At 51.0% G+C, this 17304-nt stretch overlaps 1 protein-coding gene across 4 annotated transcripts in view; it reads left to right on the forward strand.

Annotated features, from left to right (window-relative positions):
- The window catches only part of SCARB1 (scavenger receptor class B member 1), a 79167-nt gene that overhangs the window by 51091 nt on the left and 10772 nt on the right, over positions 1-17304 (forward strand). For all 4 annotated transcript variants that reach the window (XM_033836726.2, XM_033836725.2, XM_033836728.2 and 1 more), the window contains 5 exons: positions 265-360; positions 2221-2336; positions 4271-4437; positions 10687-10805; positions 15542-15615. In XM_033836726.2, coding sequence (XP_033692617.1) covers positions 265-360; positions 2221-2336; positions 4271-4437; positions 10687-10805; positions 15542-15615 — 572 coding nt within the window. The remainder of the gene's footprint in view (positions 1-264; positions 361-2220; positions 2337-4270; positions 4438-10686; positions 10806-15541; positions 15616-17304) is intronic.

The following is a 17304-nucleotide window of genomic DNA, read 5'->3' on the forward strand; positions in this document are numbered from 1 at the left end:
TCCTAGAGTCTGGGAGGGAAGGTGGGACTCTTTCTAGGACGGATGCTGTCATCAGGGGAGCGTCCCTCCTGGAAAGCCCCCAAGTCTTCCTCCTCTTGACCCCCAGTTGCTGGGGATGCAGCGGTGAACAAGATAACGAGGCCCCTGTCCTCTGGGTGAAGAGGGAGCCGCCTGTAACTAAGCGGGCTGGCTTGACCACTGGTCCCCGGGTCCTTCGCCTCCATCCTGGGGCTTAAAGGTGTCATTCTCTGCCGTTGTCTGCAGCTCAACAACTCTGATTCCGGGCTCTTCACCGTGTTCACGGGGGTCAAAAACTTCAGCAGGATCCATCTCGTGGACAAGTGGAACGGGGTCAGCAAGGTGAGGGCAAGAGGCGCTGGCTGTCCCGTACAGGGGCCGGGTAGGGATGGCAGGGGCTGCCAGGGCAGGCCACCCAGTGCACCTTCTTCCTCTTCAACAGGGGTTTGGGATTGACATGTACACACTGCTATATATAAAATAGATAACCAACAAAGACCTACTGTATAGCACAGGAAACGCTGCTCAATATTCTGTAATAACCTAAATGGGAAAAGAGTTTGAAAAAGAATACATACACGTATATGTATAACTGAATCACTTTGCTGTACACCTGAAACTAACACAACATTGTTAATCAACTGTGCTCCAATGAACAAAACAAAACAAAACAAAAACAGGAGGGGGTTGCATCCGCAGGGAAGATGCTCTCAGAGTTGGGGATTTTACCTATGTTTAAGGCTCAACTAGGACTTCCCTGGCGGTCCAGTGGTTAAGACTCCGGGCTTCCACTGCAAGGGGCGCGGGTTCAATCCCTGGTCGGGGAAGTTCCACATGCCGCAAGATGTGGCTAAAAACCAAAACAAACAAACAAAAAATCCCAAAACTCTAGCTCTTTGTTCCAGGTGTGTGGGGGGCATAGACACCGATTATTTACGTGTATGCTGGGAACAGAACTGTTTCTTTGATGCCTCACTTACGAGAGCGCTTGGAATATTACACTGATGATATAACCATCCATTGCAGTAAAAGATTATTGAGTAAAAAAAAAAATTACGCTAGAAACACAGGAAGACATTCGCATGAAAAAATAAAATAATAGCTATAAAGTGCACTTTGTACGACTTCACACATCCAGCCCCACTCCCTCCTGAGTCACAGAGGAAACCCAGAGTTATCAGCGTTGGGTATATTCTTCCTGTCTATTTGTAGCGATTTGCACGTGTGTTTTGTTTTTTTTTTCCTCCTTGGAGCAAAGTAAAATCATCCTATGTGCATAGTTTTGCAACTTGCTTTTTTTACCTGGTGGCCTTTTGTTATCACGCACGAGAATGATTGTGCGGTGGTGGTGCTCGCACCTTCCAAACGCTTAATCTGCGTGATGGTGGCAAAGACCTGAGCGGGGGGGAACAGGTTATTCCCCATCAGTGCCCAGAGCGGCAGGGTTACCATTTGCAACCATTAGTAACCGTTCCGAATGGGCGCTACTGAAATTCTCTTTGGCTTGCTTTTTCAATATAAAAATGTACAGGGACTTCCCTGGAGGGCCATTGGTTAGGACTCTGTGCTCCCACTGCAGGGGGCCTGGGTTCGATCCCTGGTCGGGGAACTAAGATCCCACAGGCGGCCCAAAAAAAAAAAAAAAAAAAAAAAATATATATATATATATATATATATATAAATGTACACATGCTTAAAAACCTTCTCCTAGGACAGAGGGGTAGAATGTGAGAAGTCTGTTTTCTTTCTGTGCAGGTCTCACTCCCCAGAGGCAACTACTGTTTTGAGATCTGGTAGCCACCATTATTATTTTAAATATTTTGCTTACTGGGCTACCTTCTAACCTGATCTGTTCTCAGGAAGTGTCCTTCCTCTCTTAGAGGTGAGGAGGTCAGTGTCCCCTGCTCACCGTGCTCCTTGGAGATGTGAGTGATGGGTCCATTTTACAGATGAAGTAACTGAGTCCTCAGCAAAGTTGCACATTCAGGGATCCATGGTTAGGGAGTGGGGAGCTGCAGTCGACAGTGTTTCTGGCTGTCTACACAGCCTGCTCACCTTGCACCAGGCTGTCTCTCCGAGGGGACAGGCTTCTGTCAAGTGGGTGGTGACATCCCCCAGGGCACATGGCCCGTGAAGTCACAGCTCCAAGTCAGGTAGGAAATGCCCAAGAGCATTTCCTTACGAGGCCTTGCGTCCCCACAGGTCAACTTCTGGCATTCCGATCAGTGCAACATGATTAATGGGACTTCCGGGCAGATATGGGCGCCGTTTATGACTCCTGAATCCTCGCTGGAATTCTACAGCCCCGAGGCCTGCCGGTAATTGCCCTGACGTGGGACATTCTGGGCCTCCTGGGAAATCTGCGTTGCGGCCGCTCAGAGCAGAATCAAGCGGCTTGTGGTGTGAACTTGCAAAGCGCTCGTCTCTCTGTGTGTGCAGCGGCCTTTGGCGCCATCTTGAATTATCTTTGGTTGCGCCATGAAGGGCAGACGCCAATCGCTGGTGCTTTTGCAAGGCCCAGAGAGAGGCTGCTGGCCGTTGTTGGAGCTCGGTCGTGGTGGGCAGGAAATGAGCAGGATTGCCGGGGACCGTGCGATAAGGCAAGCGATGGGCCCCCTGTGCTGTTTGCTCGGCTGCCCTAATTCCCCATTGGGTGCTGTGACATCTGGGTGCCTCTCCTGCAGCCCCTCCAGTCTCCAGAGTAGCAGCCTCGGAGGTCAGCTTGGGGCTGAACAATGGCGGTGGCCCCGGCCGAGGGGTGAGAAGAGACAGTGGCTCCTAGAGCTCTTCTCTGGGTGCTGTCCTGTCCTCGGCTTCTCTGTTCAGGCCACTCTGGAAAAACCCTTTGCTTGGGATCTCACTGATGTGAACTCTGACCCACCCCCAGCAAACCCTGATGGAGCCCTGTCTGTGCGAGACACTGGGGTTCCCGCAGAGACAAGATGGTTCCCTGGGAGTCATGTCCTGGCGGGGGACTCAGGCCCACGCACCCCAGGGGAGCGTCAGAGAGCGGAGGCGCTTTTGCTGTGTGTGTGTTCACTTCTTAAAATTAGGAATTTCAACCTAGAGGAAAGTTGCGAGAATGTGCAACTTTCTCCGCATCGACTTCCCCAATTTCCCAGTGGTTTCTCTTTGGCCCCTTCTGCTTTATCCTCATCCCACACTTCTCTCTTTCTCTCTCTCTCCTTCTGTATATTTTTCCTGGACCCTTTGAGAGTACATTGGACGCCTAAATACTTCAGTGGGTGTTTTCTAAAAATGACATTTTCTTACATAACCCCATCATGTCACCAAAATGAGGAAATTTAGCATTGACGTGATACTATTGTCTAAGCCAGCACTCTCCAATAAAAATATAATTCAAGTCCCATCTGCAGTTTAAAACTTTCTAGTGGCTGCATTAAAGAAGAGTAGCGAGAAATAGGTGAAATTAATTTTAATGATGTTTTGTTGGACCCAGGAGATCCAAAATGGTATCATTTCACAATGTGTAAACAGATGTAAAATATTGAAGAGCTGTTTTCCATTGTTTGGGGGTATCAAGTCATAGAAATGTGGAGTGCATTTGACACGTAGAGCTGCATCCTGACTTGGACAGGCCCTGTTTCAAGGGCTCTAAGGCCACGTGTGCTGAGTGGCCCCCGTGGACAGCACGGGTGGAGCAGTTCTGATCCACAGCCCATGTTCAAGGTTAGACGTGCCTTTGAGAAATACGGCAGGGTGAGCAGAAGAGGGAATAGGGTGTCGGCCACGTTGCTGCTGCCTACGGAGCTGACAGCCGCACCGTGACCTGAGTGAAGAACTGAGGTCTGATGTGGGGATGAGGGAGGAACGTTCCAGGCACCAGGAGTAGCAGATACAAAGGCCCTGGGGCAGGATGGAGCATGTGGGAGGAATACCACCTGTGGGGTGCAGTACAGGTAGGCAGGGGCTGGACCCTCTACAAGCTTGTGGGCCATGGTGAGGACATTAGATCTTATTCTAGATTAGACTGGAAGCAATTGCAGTTGTAAGTGGGGTCGCGATATAGTCTGACCTTGTTTTAAAGCTCCGTCTGCTTGCGGAGAATGGATTGGCGTAGGCGGGGGAGGCAGGGAGACCCATAAGGGAGGTCGTTGCAATTCGCCGGGCGAGAGACGGCGGCTGCTGGGACCCGGGGGGTGGCTGTGCCCGTGGGGCGTGGCTCAACTCGGGCCACCCACTTCCAGCCACCTCATTCTGGGGTGTCATCCTCCATCGTTTGTCCCCGCAGGTCCATGAAGCTCATCTACAAGGAGCAGGGGGTGTTCGAAGGCATCCCCACCTTTCGCTTCGTGGCTCCCAACACCTTATTTGCCAACGGGTCCGTCTACCCGCCCAATGAGGGCTTCTGCCCGTGCCGGGAGTCCGGAATTCAGAATGTCAGCACCTGCAGGTTCAGTATGTGTCATTCCCCACGGGAGGGCGGGAGGGTGTGGCCCGTGATGAGGGGCTTATCTGTCTGTTTACGCCATGGCCTCCATACTCTTGATAATCCCATTAGGCTGGAGATAAATAGGGCAGCAGAAGGATAACCAGAAAAAAAAAATACGCTTTGGGTATATCGGTTGCTGTCGTAATAAATTCCCACAAACCTGGTGGCCTAGAACAGCACAAGTTTATGATCTTAAGCAGCTCCGTAGTTTAGGGGTCGGACACAGGCCTCTCCGGGCTAAGATCCAGGTGTCAGCGGGCTGCGTTCCTTTCTGGAGGTTGACGGGGACTCTCCGTTTCTCTTGCCTTTCCCAGCTTCTAGAAGCCCCTAGAATCCCTTGCTCAGGTTTCCCTTCCTCTGTCTGCAAAACCAGCAACATCACAAGTCTTTGATCCCACTCCTGTGGTCACATCTCTTTTTCTGAAGCTCTTCTGCTTCCCTTGTCCAGTTTTAAGCGCCCTGGAGACTATATCAGGCCCACCTGGATAATCTAGGCCACTGCTCTCTATTTTTAGCGGATTAGCAGCCTTCATTCCTCCTGCGACCTCATTCCCTTTGTCGTGTAACCTAACTTATTCACAGGTCCCGGGGATGAGGGTGCGGACATCTTTGGGAAGGGCATCGTTCTGCCTCCCAGGTCGTGATAGGTGGCTTGAGAGGCAGGCTTCATGGGGAGGACCTTCCACCCCACCTGGGGAGGGAAGGAAGCTGGCAGCAGCCTGATGGTTCCGTGAACTCTTGTTCTGCAGTTCTGGGCTTGGATGCGGCCCCTGGCGCTGGCACACTGTCCTCTGACATCGTCAGTGTTTTCCAGCTGTGTGCCAGTCCCCGAGACGGCCCCGCCTCACATGCTCAATTTGGACACTCGGATGTCAGCTCGATTTCCCTCTCCCAACCCTCATCCAGGTCGCCAGCAAGCCCCGTGCGCCCTGCCTGCATCCTTGCTTTCTTCCGTTCCCCCGCCGCCTCGTGGTCCAGGGCCCTTTAGCTGGCCCTCCTCTTGCATTGTGGCCGCCCCGTGTACCATCCGTTTCCCAGACTGTCCAGTGCGGTCACCGCTGGCCTCGTGTGGTTATTTAAATTGAAATCGGGGACTGCCCTGGCGGGCCAGTGGTTAAGACTGCGCTTCCACCGCGGGGAGCACAGGTTCAATCCCTGGTCGGGGAACTAAGATCCTGCAGGCTGCACAGTGCGGCACCCCCGCCCCCCCCCCAAAAAAAGATAAATTGAAATTGGTTTGAATGAAATCAAATTAAAAAGGCAGTGCGTTCCTTGCACCGGCCACATTTCAAATGATTCCCACCCACACGTGCCTAGTGACTGCCCTGTGGGACGTACAGTGAAAAAAGAGAACATTTTCATCATCGTAGAAAGTTCTGTTGGACACTGTTCCAGCAAGCAGCCCAGGGGACCTTTCAAAATCTCGGATTGCCACCCAGTCCTTTGCTTGAAATGTCTACTAGCGCCCCGTGCGTGTAGAGCAAAATCCCTACAGAGGCCCCAGTGCCGTCGGGATCTGGCCTCTGCCAGTCTCTCTAATGTCATTTCTTCCCGTACTTTCCCCACTGATGTTCTTCAGCCCCGCCCCTTCTCCCTGTTTCTAGGATATAGCTCGTTTGGTCCTGCCTCAGGGCCTTTGCATCAGCTGTTCCCCAGGCTGCTGTAGATCTGTGTGAATCATTCCCTTACCCGCTTCTGGTCTGTTCAAATGCCACCTCCTCCAGGAGGCCTGCTCTCTGATTTCCATCCTGAAGTTGCCCCCCTGCCCCGCCTCCCAGCTGCTCCTGTCGTTTCACCCTTGATTGTCCCCGAAATCACTGAGTGTGTCTTTTGTTTCACTTATCGTCTGTCTCCTGTATTGGTTTGTAAATACTCCACGCAGGACTCTGTCCTTAGCTTCTAGAATTGGGCCCAGTATGTAGTGGGTGCTCGCACGGCATGGGAACGTATGGATGTGTGGGTGTACCTTGCACTGAGGGAATTGAGGCTCGAGGCTAGGGTGTGACACCCTAGCTGGTAGGACAAGGAGCCACGCCTTATCTTCCGAGGTCTCGCCTTCTGCGGCCCGTTTGGTTGGAACCACATTTCCAGCTGGAGATGGGAGTTTGGGAGGGGTAGTTTGCTGCAGGGTTGGGAGGAAGGACTGCCATCAGGTTGGATGGTTTCCCCAAGTTCAGGCAGTGAGGTGCTCCGTGGGTGAAGGGTGTGGAGCTGGGGCCTGGAAGTGCCCACCTCTGTCGTGGCCTCTTCTGCCCCACCTGCCCTTGTTCCCTGTTCGCTTCATTCTTTCTTCACTGGTGTTTACAGGAACTTCTGCTTGTAGGTGGGCTGACAGTGCAGACACCTGGTGGGCTGTGTGCTACACGGTTGCCGTGGGAAGTGGCAGGTGCTACACCAGCCTGATTAGGCCTAAAAGGGTGCTTCTCGGTTCACCTTTGCATTAGGCGTAGCTCTAGAGCTCAGCTGTTGTCCGAAGCCGCCTTTCGCCATGCGCCAGCTCAGCTTTCCTCCAGACCGCTTTGTTGCGAGGCAGGCTCTCCCCTCCCAGGCGCACCTCCTCCCAGCTCTGGGTCCTGCAGAAACGGGCCAACTGGCTCCTCCTCACTCCAGCAAAAGTTCTAGAGTTTGCTCTGATTGGGCTGGCTTGCATCACACGACCAGCTGTGAACCAGTAAGTGGCCAAGGGTGGCCTATGCTGATGGGCCAGGCTGTGTCACATGCTCAGCCCCTGGCTCCAGTGGGTGGGGCCAGCACCCACGTGACAGGCGGCTGAAAATAGGGGAGGGGCTTTCTCGGCGTATAGGTTCCAGGAGAAAGAGTGGGTGCTGGACAGGCAGAAACTACATAGCCACCCACTGCCAAGCCACCCATAGCCACCCACTGCCAAGGGCTAGGGATGAACATCGCACGGCCTCATCTTAGCACACGTGCCTAGAGAACTTCAGAAGTGCAAGGGAATTATGTATGTATTATGCAAATAAAAAGTCTTCTTTTACGCTGAAATAGACGTATATACAGGGAGAGGCCCAACTGACACGTGCACTTTGAGATTCCACCAAGTGATGGGGAAAGAGGACAGGAGTGACCTCCCCCCCGCCGTCACTGGCCTGACTGCTGGCAGCACAGCTTTGCTTGCCTTTGGTGTTTATGTGAGCGGAATCCTACAGCATATATTCCTTCTTCTCTACTTATGTCCTCTTTCGCCCACTTTTGCATTGGTGAGGTCCGTCCCCGTGGTCGTGGGTGCCCTCTTCCTTGCTATATAGTATTCCACGGTGGGACCACACCTCCATTTCCTTACCTCTTTTGCTCTTCATGGGCATCCGACGGGGTTCTGCTTGTGGACAGTTACCCCAGCGCTGCTAAGAACTTTCTCTCATACGTGTCTTTGGGTGCACCTGTGTCTGTATTTCTGTGGCATTTCCCTTGCTGGGCCTTGAGTAGTTCTCGGACCCAGAGAACTCTTCCTCCTCCAACCTCTGTGCTGTGTAGGGTCCTGAGGCTTGCTCAGTGGAGGCCCTTAATCTGTGGTGATCCCGGGCCATTAGGTCTGCTTAGATGCGCCATAAAGCTATAAATGAATTACCATTTATTACTTGGGTGTTGTCTCTCAGTCTGTTTGGAAATAAAATAGAAAGAAACACGTACATGCATGCATGCTATTAAAACACCAAGCAAGTTGGGCTCCCCTGGTGTCGCAGTGGTTGAGAATCTGCCTGCCGATGCAGGGGACACGGGTTCGAGCCCTGGTCTGGGAAGATCCCACATGCCGCGGAGCAACTAGGCCCGTGAGCCACAACTACTGAGCCTGCGCGTCTGGAGCCTGTGCTCCGCAACAAGAGAGGCCGCGACAGTAAGGGGCCCGCGCTCGCCGCAACTAGAGAAAGCCCTTGCACAGAAACGAAGACCCAACACAGCCAAAAAAAAAATAAATTAATTAATAAAAAAAACAACCAAGCAAGCTGAAGCAAGGGAAGGTGACGGCAAGTTGGTCCAGCCCGTGTCAGTCTCCCCCCAACCCTGCCACCCTGGCCTTGGAGGCAGGATGGACCTTGTCTGAGATGCGCCGCCTTCAAGGGCCTGGCTCGGTGACTGCTTCCCTTACCGAGGGAGGGGGGCGGTCCTTGTGTTTGCTCTGTTGATCTCCTTTCACAGTGAGAGGGGAGAATGGGAAACAGCGTTTTCCAAATTGTGAAACATTGTCCCTGGTGGTGCCCAAGACTTCAAAGATCCAAAGACGTAGCTTTATATAACATTGACTTACGTGGTGAGAGAGGTCTTCTGCTTTCCATTCTCTCTCTGTCCTTCTGATCACTTCCAGAAGAAAGTACCTGTCTAACAGTCGTCTGTCTTTCTTTTTGACAGAGAAAGAGAAAGTCTCAGGGTCCAAGTCTCACGTAGGTAACAGTCTCTCGTTAGAATCTGCAACATTCATTCATCCGCATTGTATTTATTCCTATATTTATTTTCTGATTCTGGCAAGTGTTCGCCAGTTATGCCGCAGATAGCAAGCTCGTCCTTGAAGATATAGCTGTTCATGTAGAGCAATAGCAGTTGCTTCAGAGAAGCACGTTGTGTAACAGGGCGGGGGGTAGCTGAATACGGCAACACATCAAAGAGGTACTAGGATGAATACATTAATGTTGAGAAGCATTCAGGCGATGAATGTAAAAGGACTCTGGGAAAAATGAAGTCAGACAGCGGTTAAATCTCAGCTTTTATTCCAAACCAGTGCTTGGCTTTGCTAAGAAACGCAGAAAGAATCTAGACATTTGAGGTTGCCAGACACACAGAAACAGGAATGCGGGTCACCTGGCTGGCAGCAGACGGGCTGCTGGTTTTAGGGAAGAAGACCTTGTGAGTTTTGTTTGTTTTTTCTTTCTTTTTTTCCGTATCGAGGTGAAGTTCGCTAATCCGCAATTAGCCTTTTTGTTTTTTGCGGTACGCGGGCCTCTCACTGCCGTGGCCTCTCCCGCTGCGGAGCACAGGCTCCGGACGCGCAGGCTCAGCGGCCATGGCTCACGGGCCCAGCCGCTCCGCGGCACGCGGGATCCTCCCGGACCGGGGCACGAACCCGTGTCCCCTGCATCGGCAGGCGGACTCTCAACCACTGCGCCACCAGGGCAGCCCCGCAATTAGCCATTTTAAAGTGCACAATTCAGTGACATTTAATACATTCAAAACGTTGTGCAGCCACCACCACAATCTAGTTCCAGAACATTCTCATCAACCCAAAAGGAGACCCCGTACCCATTTACACTCACTCCCCATCTCTCTGCCCCGGCCCCTGTCACCGCCAGTCTGCGTTCTGTCTCTGATGTGCCGGTTCTTGATCCTCGTCAGTTTTGAGAGAGGCTTATTCTTTTCCCCGTTGACTTGTTGTCCGTCAGGCCTGTTGTGTGTTGTCCTGAGCACACGAGCATGCATTGGCGTTTGCCTCGCTTGGTCAGTTGATGGACAGCTTCAGCCTCGGGTGTCTGGGTGTGAATTTCCCACTCAGAGGGACCCAGGTCAGTCCCTGTTCTCACACGTTGGCGTCCCTCCCACAGACCAGCAGCTGGGAGAGAAGGAGCAAAACAGGTGTGTCTTCTCCCCTCCCGTGGACGTTAGGGAGACCTGGCTGCAGGTGTGCACACCTGAGCATCTCTGATCATTGCCGTGTCGCCTGCAGAAGACAGTCCGGGCTGCTTGGCTTGGCGGTCCAGATGCCCCTCCTCTCACCCAAGTCCGAGTCTTTCTGTCCTCAGCTGCCGTCATTCCCCTCCGGGCGCCGTCTGCTCCACATGCACGGCGCATTTCCCACCTCCCTGCCTTGGCTTCTGCCATCCCTTCCACCTGGAACGCCATTCCCTCACCTTCTCTGTCTGGCATCTTTGAGCCGGCTTCTTCTCCTTCCTTTGATGTCTCCTGGCAGAAGCAGCAGCTCCTATGTTACCCTTCCTGTGGCACCGAGCTTGTCCCCTGCTGGGTGGGTTCCGGTTCCTGGTGCCTCTTGGGCGCTTGGTAAACATTTGCAGACTGAACGAATTCTCTCTGTCTAGTTATTGTTGTTTGCATCTTGTCATCATCATGAGGGGGGTGCACTGCAGGCAGTGGCTGTGTTTCATCACCTACGCATCCCCTTGCCCAGCTCAGGGTGTGACAGGGGCAGGTCTCTGGATGTGCCAACATGCTGCCTTTGTCTGACATCCCCTCTCTGCCCCTCTGCCTTCTAGACGCACCCTTATTTCTCTCCCATCCTCACTTCTACAACGCTGACCCAGTCCTGGCAGAGGCAGTGTCTGGCCTCCACCCTAATCCAGAAGAGCATTCCTTGTTCCTGGACGTCCACCCGGTGAGCCCCTGCCTGTCAGCCTGTGGGTGGGCGCGGGGATTTCTGTTTGGTGCACACCTGGCTTTCTCCTCTCCCCACTAGGCACCAAAATGTTCCAGTGTGGGGGTGATGGGAAGCCTGGATTTCTTCGGCAGTGATAGCTTCTAGGCTATCAAGCCTTCAAATTTTGCCCCGACTTCATAGTGCAAGGACTTTATCTCTTTATAAGGAAATTGTCTCTATAAAAGGATTATAAGAAAGTAAATTAATTAGGAATTATCAGCCTGCAAATTAGCCAGAGGCAGCCCTCTGGCTGCGCCAGCATACCGTAAAGATCTTTAGGTGCGGACAAGAGCCTGGAACATCTTGTGGATAAACTGGGTTCTGGGGAATTTGTCCTGTGTGTTGTTTTGTCTGCGAACAGGGACCAGGAGGGTATCAGACCTGTACGTGTGGCCCTCCCGTGGGCATGTTTTTACCCAGTTGCTTCTTTTCTTAGTGCCTCCGTTCCCTGGAAATTTGCCCATTTGGACTCGGTGGCTTTTTATCATTGATTAAATAAATTCTGTGGGTTTCTGTTTCCTGAGTGGACATTTGTGGTCTCCCCCACAGGCCTTTTTGGAAGCTCTTCTACCCGGTGCTGTTCCCTGCCGTTTTCCTTGGTACTCCTCAGATTTTCTAAGCCGCTGACTCAATCCCCAGCCCCCAGCACTCCACCTTCTAGCTCTCTCTCTCTCTCTTTTTTTTTTTCACTAAAAATCCAGGCTGAGCCTTTCCTGGCGGTCCAGTGGTTAGGACTCCGTGCTTTCACTGCCGAGGGCACGGGTTCAATCCCTGGTCGGGGAACTAAAATCCCGCAAGCTGTGCGGCTCGGCCAAATTAAAAAAATAAACAAAATAAAATAAAATAAAATAAATAAAAATCCAGCTAGTGAAGTCAGCTATGACTGCACACACTTCACATTCACCAAATATTTATAGAATGCTCATTATGCTACAGGTATAATTCTAGATGCTTCCACCCACACCAACTCATTTAATTTTCACAATAATCTGAGAGGTGGGCATTGCTATTCCCATTTTACAGATGGGGAAACTGTAGCCCAAATAGTTAAGTGCTACAGCTAGTAAATGGGATTCTTGGCTCCATAAGGGAAAGGTCTGTTCTGTCTTGTTAATCGCTTGGATTCTAGTAGTTACCACAGAAGTACTAGTATCTCAGTAAATATGGGTTTGATTTACTGAGATATTAGTGCTTGAGAGTGAGTAAGGGATGAGGCCGAATTCAAACATAGATCTTCTTTGTTTTTTTTTTTTTGCGGTACGCGGGCCTCTCACTGTTGTGACCTCTCCCGTTGCGGAGCACAGGCTCCAGACGCGCAGGCTCAGCGGCCATGGCTCACGGGCCCAGCCGCTCCGCGGCATGTGGGATCTTCCCGGACCGGGGCACGAACCCGTGTCCCCTGCATTGGCAGGCGGACTCTCAACCACTGCGCCACCAGGGAAGCCCCATATGTCTGTTTTTTAAAAAAATTAATATACTTTCATTTTTGTTTGTTTGGCCGTACCATGGGGCACATGGGATCTTAGTTGCCCGACCAGAGATCGAACCGGCACCCCCTGCAGTGGAAGTGCTGATTCTTAACCACTGGACCTCTAGGGAAGTCCTTACTTTGGTTTTTAGAATAGTTTTAGGCCTACAGAAAAACTGAGCAGAAAATACAGAGAGTTCCCAGACATCGTTTTCCCCTGGCACGAAATTTGTCGCAGTCGATGAATGAACATTATTATTAACTATATTCCATAGCTTACATTAGGCTTCATTCTGTGTCCATCAGGTTTATGGGTTTTGACAAATGCATCGTGACCTGTATCCACCATTACAGTCTCCTGCAGAATGGTTTCGCTGCCTTAAAAATCCCGTGTGTTCCACCCACTTATCCCCCTCCTACCTTCACTCCCATCCAACCTTTGGCAGTGACTGACCTTTTACCGTCTCTGTAGTTTTGCCTTTTCCAGAACGTCATATAGTTGGAACTGCAGAGTATGTAGCCTTTTTTAAAAAATTGAAGTATAGTTGACGTACAATATTATACAAGTGACAGGTGTGTAATGTAGTGATTCACAATTTTTAAAGGGTATACTCCATTGACAGTTATTTAAAATATTGGCTGTACGAACAGTTGTTTTAATGCCCACTACGTTCTGTCCTGTATTAATATGTAGTTAATTAAGTGGGTATTAATGAATTAAGTTGATAGTAATTTATTAATAGGAATCTATTGCGTGCTCTATGTTAAATCCATCCTTTATTGTTAGTTGTGTTAAGGCTTTTCCATACTGTCTTAAACTTTTAACCAGTTTTTAAAAGGCTTTTATTATAAAGCTAACAAATGGTTTTCCACTTTCTCTTTTAGTTCATCCACTTCACTACTTCTCTCTCTCTCTCTCTCTCTCTCTCTCTCTCTGCTGGCTTCTGGGTATTCCAGCAAGAGCAAGATCTTTTCTCTGTTGTCACTGGTGACTTGCATTGTGCTGCGTGGATTTTCTTTTTTTTTCCCCACATTGAGAGAGAAACAGTTAAGTTTGGGAGGCTGGAGAAATGCAAACAGCTGTTTTGCAGGAGCACATCAGCTGATGCAGAAGTAGACTTCTACTCATTTCAGGTCAGGGGCAGACGGGGAGAGGAAGTGGCCTTGGATTTTGTTGTCGATTTGGGGAGGATGGTCATGGGGTCGATTTGCTGGTTTCTGATCTCATTAGCCCGGAAAACAGAATGCCTGCTGGAAGCGGCTTCTCTGGTGCCTTCTTTCCTGCTCCTGAAACCGGGGTGTGTGTGTGTGTGTGTGTGTGTGTGTGTGTGTGTGTGTGTGTGGTGACAGACGTGGGCTCACGGGTCCAAGTTTCTGTTCTGAGATTGCGGGGTGGTGGGGGACAGGCGGGGCTTTGCCCAAGAAGAGGGGGCTGGACAGTCAAGGAAGGAAGGAGACACATTTCCTGGAGAAGGAAGTGGCCTGAGTGGAGACCCCAGAATGTAGAGTCTAGAAAGCAGGATGTGTCGGGTCTCCAAGATCACCCCCAAGTTGGAGGATTTGCTAGGAGGACTCCCAGGACCCAGCATATGGTGGTACCCGCAGCGGTGATGAATTGCAGTGAAAGACACAAGGCACAGTCAGCAAAGGGAAAGGCGCACGGGGTGAAGTCTGGGGGAACCAGGCACAGGCTCCCAGAGCCCTCTCCCAGGGCAGGGGTCACACAGGACACCCTTCATTCCCCGAGTGAGGTGTCCTCTACCAGGGACGCCCAGTAGAGACTCAGTGCCCAGGATTCTTACTGGGACTGGTCATATAGGCGCTGTCTACCTGGCACAGACTGAAATTCCGGACTCCCAAAGGAAATCAGGTGTCAGCATAAACCACAGTGTTTGTACAAACTGTCCTGGTACAGTGAGCCCTTCTTATCTGTCAGGGAGAGGTGGGAGCCCTCCTGAAATCCAGGATCGCAGACACCAGCCAGGGACAGCCTTGCTAGCAGGGCAGCCTCACCCCTGCTGGCTCTTTTGCACACGGGTGATCTCACTCCCATCCCACCGGGTTCTCAAGTTCAAACTCTCCCCCGTCCTGGGAGCATGGCCTTTGGCCAGTTGCTCTGTGCCCCTGGGGTCCCAAAGGACCTCAGGATGCCAGGCTATGTTGGAAGATAATGCCCTCTCCCACTGGTGTATGTGAGAACAGCACAGCGTTTATAGCTCTGAGTGTGGCTGTCTTGCATCCCTTATTTTGCCCTTGCAGAAACCCTGTGAGGTGGGCAGAGTTGTCTCCACTTTCCAGATGAGAAGAGTCTCAGCTAAGAAGCAGCAGTCTGTCCTCAAACCTAGGTTCCTTTCCACTCTCATTTCCTGACATCATTCTGGAAGCACCTTCCTGGTTTTGGTCCTATATGTGTGTCACTTTTTGTGTTATTGACTTACTACTTAAAAAAAAAAAATCTCATAAAAAAAAATTCCTGCACAAAGGAAGCTTTCTATCATGACCTCAAATCGGAAATTAAAAATGTCTCTGAATAGGGAATTCTCTGGCTGTCCAGTGGTTAGGACTCTGCGCTTCCACAGCAGGGGGCGCGGGTTCGATCCCTGGTCGGGGAACTAAGATCCCGCAAGCTGTGCAGTGCAGCCAAAGAAAAGAAAAATCTCCAAGTAAAGAACGCAAAATATCACTGGGCTCTCTGTAAAATAGCGTCGCCTGCCCTTGGCACGAGCCTGAGGCCAGCTCTGTTGAAATGGAGGTCAGGTGGAGGTGTATTGCAGAGGCACTAGGGGCCGAGCCAGCTCCCTGCAGACTTTCTCTTTGAGACGCTGGTGGGGAGGGAATGGGGGGGTGAATGGAGAAGATAGTGACTTTATTAACATGTAAATCTATTTTATTTTATTTGGAGGCTGGAGGGAGGGGCGATGACTGGGAAACGTCCTTCTGCACTGGGGGATGCATTATGCAAGAGAACAGATGGAAAGGGTTAGTTCTTTTTCCATCCAGAGCGAGGCTGGCTCACCAGAGGGGATCCCTCGAGGTCGTGGACATCAGAGCCATTTGGGGAACATGTATTTACCCATCAGGGCTTTGAATGGGTAGCGGAAGCCCCATCGGATGGGCAGTTCATTTGGGATACGTACCCTCTTGAGCGTGACCAGGGAGAGGGCCATTTGAAGGGGTCCCCAGGGCTCCAGGGAAGCCGGGCCCCTCACTGCTCTTGTCACTGCAGGTCACCGGAATCCCCATGAACTGCTCTGTGAAACTGCAGCTGAGCCTCTACATTAAGTCTGTGAAAGGCATCGGGTGAGTGGGGTCTGGGAGCCCCGGGCTGCCTTGCTGTTGAGAGATCAGGGACTCGGGACTCTGGCCATGTCCTTCGGAACCTGGCATCTGGGGAGAGAGATGGTCCTTCGGGATATGGAATCTGGTCCCTGCCCCTTGAACCCCTGAGGGGGGTCTTAGCTCTCAGCCGAGCCCAAACTGCATCCTGACATCCCTGCCCTGTACTCTCTTGACATTTGTCCCCCAAATTAGCCAGACTCTTCCATCCAAGCTGTCTCCCATTCGACAGAGTAGCAAAAATTAAATCCTGCCAAAACCAAGTGTCTGTAAGTGGAAACTTAGCAAACAGTCTTCTGAAGTGAGACCGTTCACTTGATGGGAGGAATTCTTTAAGCACTGGGTTTCTTTTTCTTTTTTTGGAGTTGGTTTTCAGTAACCGCTTTATCAAGATTTAATTCACACAGTATAAAACTCACCCTTTAAAAGTGCACAATTCGGTGATTTGTAGGACATTCACAGAGCTGGGCAGCATCACCCCAATCAATTTTGAAACATTTCCATCCACCCCCTCAAAAGAAACCCCACGCCCTTTAGCAGTCACTGCCCATTTCCCCAGCCCCAGGCAACCCTTAATTTACTTTCTGTTCCTGTGGACTTACCTATTCTGGCCATATCATGTGAATAGAATTATATAATATGTGTCTGGCTTTTTTCACTTAACATGATGTTTTCAAGGTTCATCCACGTTGTGGCCTGTGTCACTGCTTCATTCCATTTTATGGCCGAATAACATTCCATTGCATGGAAAGACCATGTTTTTATTCATCAGTTGATGGACGTTTGGGTTGTTTCTACTTTTTGGCCATTATGAATAGTGCCGCTTTGAATATTTAAAGTTTCTGTGTGGATGTGTGTTTTCTCTTGGGTAGACACCTTGCAGCAGAATTGCTGGGTCATATGGTGACTCTATGTTTAAGCGTTTCAGGAGCTGCCAGACTGGTTTCCAGGGCGGCTGCGACATTTTACACTCCCACCAGCAGCGTGGGAGGTGCCAGTGTCTCTACATCCTTGCCAGCTCTTGTTATAACATCGAGTTAGGATAGAGCTGGGTGAGGGAGCACACTGGTCGTTACGTCAGGGTCTGTACTTCTTTATTTTTAAAAATTTTTTTGGTCGCGCTGTGTGGCATGCGGGATCTTAGTTCCCCAACCAGGGATCGAACCCGTGTCCCCTGCCTTGGAAGCACAGAGTCTTAACCTCTGGACCACCAGGGAAGTCCCCTGTACTTCTTAGCATATTTGAAATAGTTTCATTAAAAAAAAATTCCCCCAGAAAGATCCTGGGCTGCAGGAATGTGAGCATCTGTTTGGTTTTGTGAGATGCCTCTCAGCTGGAAAGAATAACACTTTGTCTGAGCTGGTGAGCATGTCAGTGCAGCTCATCCTTACTCCCCCACTAGCTTTTCATTTTTACATTTTGAGGCTGCTCAGAGAGTTTGTTCCTGAAGCGTTTGTGGCGGGTGAAACAGCCCCACGCGTGCGTTAGGTGTCTGCTGCCCAGACGTGAGCTCCACAGGGCTCCCGTCCCTCAGCGCCTGGGCTGCTAACTTGGATGTGCAGGGCCGGCAGGTGACTAAGTGGAACCCGTGGGGATGGGACCAAGGGCCAGCCTCTGTCCAGCGCCAGGGCCCACGCACTCAGTGTGGCCACA

This window comes from Tursiops truncatus, chromosome 13 (genome assembly GCF_011762595.2).
Source record: "Tursiops truncatus isolate mTurTru1 chromosome 13, mTurTru1.mat.Y, whole genome shotgun sequence".
In the NCBI taxonomy this organism is placed as follows: domain Eukaryota; kingdom Metazoa; phylum Chordata; class Mammalia; order Artiodactyla; family Delphinidae; genus Tursiops; species Tursiops truncatus.